Source organism: Thermoascus crustaceus (genome assembly GCF_041956765.1).
Source record: "Thermoascus crustaceus strain CBS 181.67 unplaced genomic scaffold VTN00scaffold_1, whole genome shotgun sequence".
Classification (NCBI taxonomy): domain Eukaryota; kingdom Fungi; phylum Ascomycota; class Eurotiomycetes; order Eurotiales; family Thermoascaceae; genus Thermoascus; species Thermoascus crustaceus.
Genome location: NW_027192527.1, coordinates 3,384,066 through 3,388,397, shown reverse-complemented (window position 1 = coordinate 3,388,397; position 4,332 = coordinate 3,384,066). Strand labels below are relative to the sequence as shown.

Genomic DNA, 4,332 nt, shown 5'->3' with positions numbered 1-4,332 from the left:
GTTCCCCAATCGCGGCTCGGCTGTACTATCCGTCCGGTCCGTCCCTATAGTCTTGTATGTACCTACCAGGTACTGCACGTAGGTACCCAGTGAAGCCCAGTCTCAGATAACCTGACGTCTTTAACCTAAGTAGGTACTGCGTACCTAGCATAGCATAGCACTGCCTAGCCTAGGTATGTGCCTACCTAATGTATGCTATGCAATTGCTATGCTATTTCTATTGCCATGTGATCGAATCGGAGTACTGTACTCGCGGTCTGCCTATATTTGAATGGCTTAGACAATATTGGATTATATGCACAGCTCCATATGCTTGAAAATTGTGCTAATTTGATCCTTCAGCGCGATAATACCAATCCATCCACATCTCCCCTGCAAATTGGTCATAATTAGGTGTCTAGATTTCTAGAGAGACATCTGTTACAACGCTTGCAGAAGTGAGGCTATGAGGAAGGGAAGTCTTCGGAGAAACTACAGACCGACAAACCAATCAGGATATAATCAAACCTCCTCCTTCGATTCAGGCTAGGTGAATCGACAAGAGGTCTTCGATTCGGTCACCTAATCAGAAGGGCTATTTTGATTAACAATGTATATAGAGATGCTCCTTAACCATGGGATTAGGACCCCGTGGTCAACTCAAATATCAATCCTGATAGTGACGTTGCTAGTAACGGCCTATTCATCTATCTCTTTCCCTTCCTTTCTGTCTTCAAGATAAACCCAACGAGCCTCCGCCTAAGAAGTCTTAGGCCCGCTGTTACACTAAGTCTGATTTTGAACTGGAAGTTCAAAATAAGCAAGTATTTCTGCTAACTTTTCAGACAACTGTATAGACTGAGTTACTAGATAAGTTAACTACAGAGTTCTAATCCCTATAGTTAAGAAGTGTCGTGTCTTATATATATAATAGGTTCTTGCTCAGAACTACCTATCTCTGAATTATAAACATAGATTACAGAGGTAGATTATAGACTTAAATTGTGAGAATAAATTGTAGATAATCTATCTATATTATATAATAAGATCTTTTTCCTATTAGCCTTGCTAATAGTCTTTCAGCTGTGCTGTAATTGTAACGGCGGACCTAAGACTTCTTAGGCGGAGGCTCGTTGGGTTTATCTTGAAGACAGAAAGGAAGGGAAAGAGATAGATGAATAGGCCGTTACTAGCAATGTTACTATCAGGATTGATATTTGAGTTGACCACGGGGTCCTAATCCCATGGTTAAGGAGCGTCTTATATACATGCTGAGTTCTGCCCGGAAATACCTATCCAGTGGATCATGACTATGGATGGATCAAAGGTCGGGTTGGATCAAGAATCTAGATGGATCATTTCCGCTGATTTGATCCATCATCACGTGATAGGTTCTCACCCTCATTGCTCTGTCGGAGATCCTTAGGCGTAACACTTAGAAGGCAAGTTATATTGTCCATTTCTACTTGTTTCCTGTTCCTCAAGATAAACCCAACAGGATCTACCTAGAGTTTTAGACCTCCTGTGACATCAATTCAGCCCCACATTTCTATACCTTCTTATCTAGTCTTTGCATGCCTACTTCCCTTCAGACAATGGAGACTTATACTAGAAAGCTTCATGAGAATTTCCCTTTTGAACCTAAATGGAACTGCCGCCTAGATCTAGTGCTAAAAGGAGTTATAGCCATGGGTCAGTTGGCGGAGCAGGTCAAGGAGGAACTTAATATAAAAGCAGCCGAGAAGGAAAGGGAAATGCACCACAGATTTAGACAAAGGAATCTACCAGACCGGAGGGGTTTTATGTGCCCATCAAGCTCGTTATATGGTTCAAAAGCGGGATAAGGATGAGGCTGCAAAGTCTGAACGGGCAGATAAGCGGCAGAGGGAAGCAGAACTTCAGTGCCGCAAAAAACAGGCAAAATGAATTGCAATTGATTGCAAAAAGCATAGAAGGGTTCTCCTGGCTAGATAGAAGGCTCAATAAATATATATAGATAGGGGGGTCAAAATCTAGTCAAATTCGGGTTGATTTGATAAAATTGACGCTAAGCTGGGATTTGACATTGGGGTGAGAGACACGCCTTCGGCGTGCACCCAAGTAGGGTGGCTAGTCCAAATAGGGACCAGACCCTTCGACACGGATACATACTGTGGAAGGGAGGAGAGAAACCTATCTTTTTCGTACGAGAACGAGAACAAGAACGGGTTTAACGGAGCCTTGTTTGTGCTATCGTCGAGTCGAGGGCACATGCTACATGCTACGCGCCAATGCCATGTCAGAAGCGGGGTTCGGTTCTGCACTGTGCACTACATTACATTACATGCTGCGTATGCAATGTGGGCGATTCTTTTTCTAGCTCCCCTTGTTTTGTAGGGCTCGGAAGTGGATGGCTTTGAGGCCCAATGTCCCTGTCCCTGTTAAATCACGTGGACATGGAATGTCGGTCGGTACTACGGAGTACTGCGTAAGAGGCTGGGGGGAGACTTGGGGGGGCGTGTCCCGGTCTATGGGGAAGTAGGACGGATGTCGTAGGAGGATCTTATCGGAAGAGAGAGAGAGAGAGAGAGAGAGAAATGACAAATATTGTGTCTCTGCAGGCCATTTCACAAACTAGGTACATAAAGTTCCTCCTAGGGACATAGTACATACAGTACGCATGTAAAGTTGGGAACCAATCCGAGGATCGAAGATGACAAAACTACCTGTTAGCCTGAAGAAGGCGTCAAATCGGGCATTTTGAACAGTTCTATTAAGAAAAGTATTGGACGGTTACATACAGAACTGAAGTCGAAGGTTCGAAAGCACGAAGAAGATGCTATGCACGACGAAATGGGTATCATGCTCCAAAGGAAACAAACTGGATAGAAGCGGGGAACTTGCCAGCATGCGCGGAGAGGCCTTGATTCGCCTTTCGCAGAAACATCACAGAAATGGTTGATCTGGTCGAGTCTTTCCCCGATGGGTTTTTCGACATATCCCATCCAGACAGAATCGAAATGCGAGTGGCGGCCCTCCCCCCATGGCCGGTAGTCCTTTTCTCCCCGTTCTTTCCACACAGCATTTCCGTGTCTTCCGCAAGTAAATAGTCTGTCAAAGACGAAAAAGAAAGCAGCAAGAGCACTCTAGACAATGGCAATGTCAGCCCATAAACGAATTCAAGGAACCCTGGCGGTAAGGTTTCTAATGCGAACCCATGCTTTCCCGAGTCCAAAAGCAACGAAGAGGAACAATCTGAATAGAAATTCCAGGAAAATAACGAATCAATGCCAAAGATGCCACAGATAAAGAAATGCAAAAGATAATACAACCAACTCGCGAGATGAATCTATGTGTATCGGAACAGCAACGCCAAGCGCCATGCATGGCAACGCAGGAAGGGCGATATCGCAATGGATGCCCGTTAGTATCTGCCAAAATTAAAAAGCGGAGAAGTAGACAATGACGAGATAAATCATCCGGCGCAGAGTTAAGTTCTCGGGTGTCCTATGGCGTCGAAATCAACATCCACAGGAAATCTCTCAGGGTCTCTCCATTCCTCGTCCGCGTCCGTAACCATTCGAGGAGAGAGCTGTATGGGGGAAGCGAGCTTCCGTGACGAAACGTTCGGTGTCGATTTGACAGGCGGTTTCAACAACGCGGCGGGCTTTGCAATCTTCCCCTTTACCGGATCCTGGCTTTGCGTTGTAGTTTGCCGCTCAACACAGGTGGTCGTAGAGCGACCGCGACTGTAACGCTCAAGAGCCTCAAACACATGATGGAATACCTCTTTGTCCACGTCTCTAGCCCAGAGAAAGTCGAGATGTTCATATTTGGGGATCGCTTTCGCGGTAGTGCCACGAGGCAGCTCTCGTAGCATGGCCTCAATGTCAACCAGACTGTCACTGCCGCCATAAATGAGGACAACTGGAGACTTGATGTTTCTGGTCGGGTACTTGACAGGTTTATAGTAGCGATCGCTCGCTCCGATGCTGAAAGGCGCACGAACCTCGTCATCATACATCTGGAAGCTCTTGTTGCGTATGATCTGAAACCAGTGAACCACGGACTTGGTGCTGGTGAAGGAATAGAGGTGAGGATACGCTGCAAGTTTCTGATAATGACTGATGTTCTCCCCTGTCCAATTGAAGAGGGTCGAAAGCGCGATATCGATGATGCGGACAAAAATTGGCGGATAGAGAATAGCCTGCCACATTGTGGTAGAACTCAGAATGCTGCGTCGACCAAATGCAAGAAAAACGACGTCCGGCGAAGCTTTCATCAACGAATCTACAATGCCATTATGAAGACCTGAAGGAGACATGGCAGGGGCAAGAGCAATGAATACGTCCACCTTCTGATTCAGCAAAGGGT

General features: G+C 45.8%; 1 protein-coding gene across 1 annotated transcript in view; it reads right to left on the bottom strand.

Moving 5' to 3' along the window:
• Window positions 1–3,448: 3,448 nt before the first annotated feature.
• Window positions 3,449–4,332, bottom strand: part of VTN00DRAFT_1185 (uncharacterized protein) — a gene marked incomplete at both ends in the record, with an annotated part of 2,406 nt that continues 1,522 nt past the window's right edge. The window contains one exon of the mRNA XM_069427264.1: window positions 3,449–4,315. Coding sequence (XP_069291887.1) covers window positions 3,449–4,315 — 867 coding nt within the window. The remainder of the gene's footprint in view (window positions 4,316–4,332) is intronic.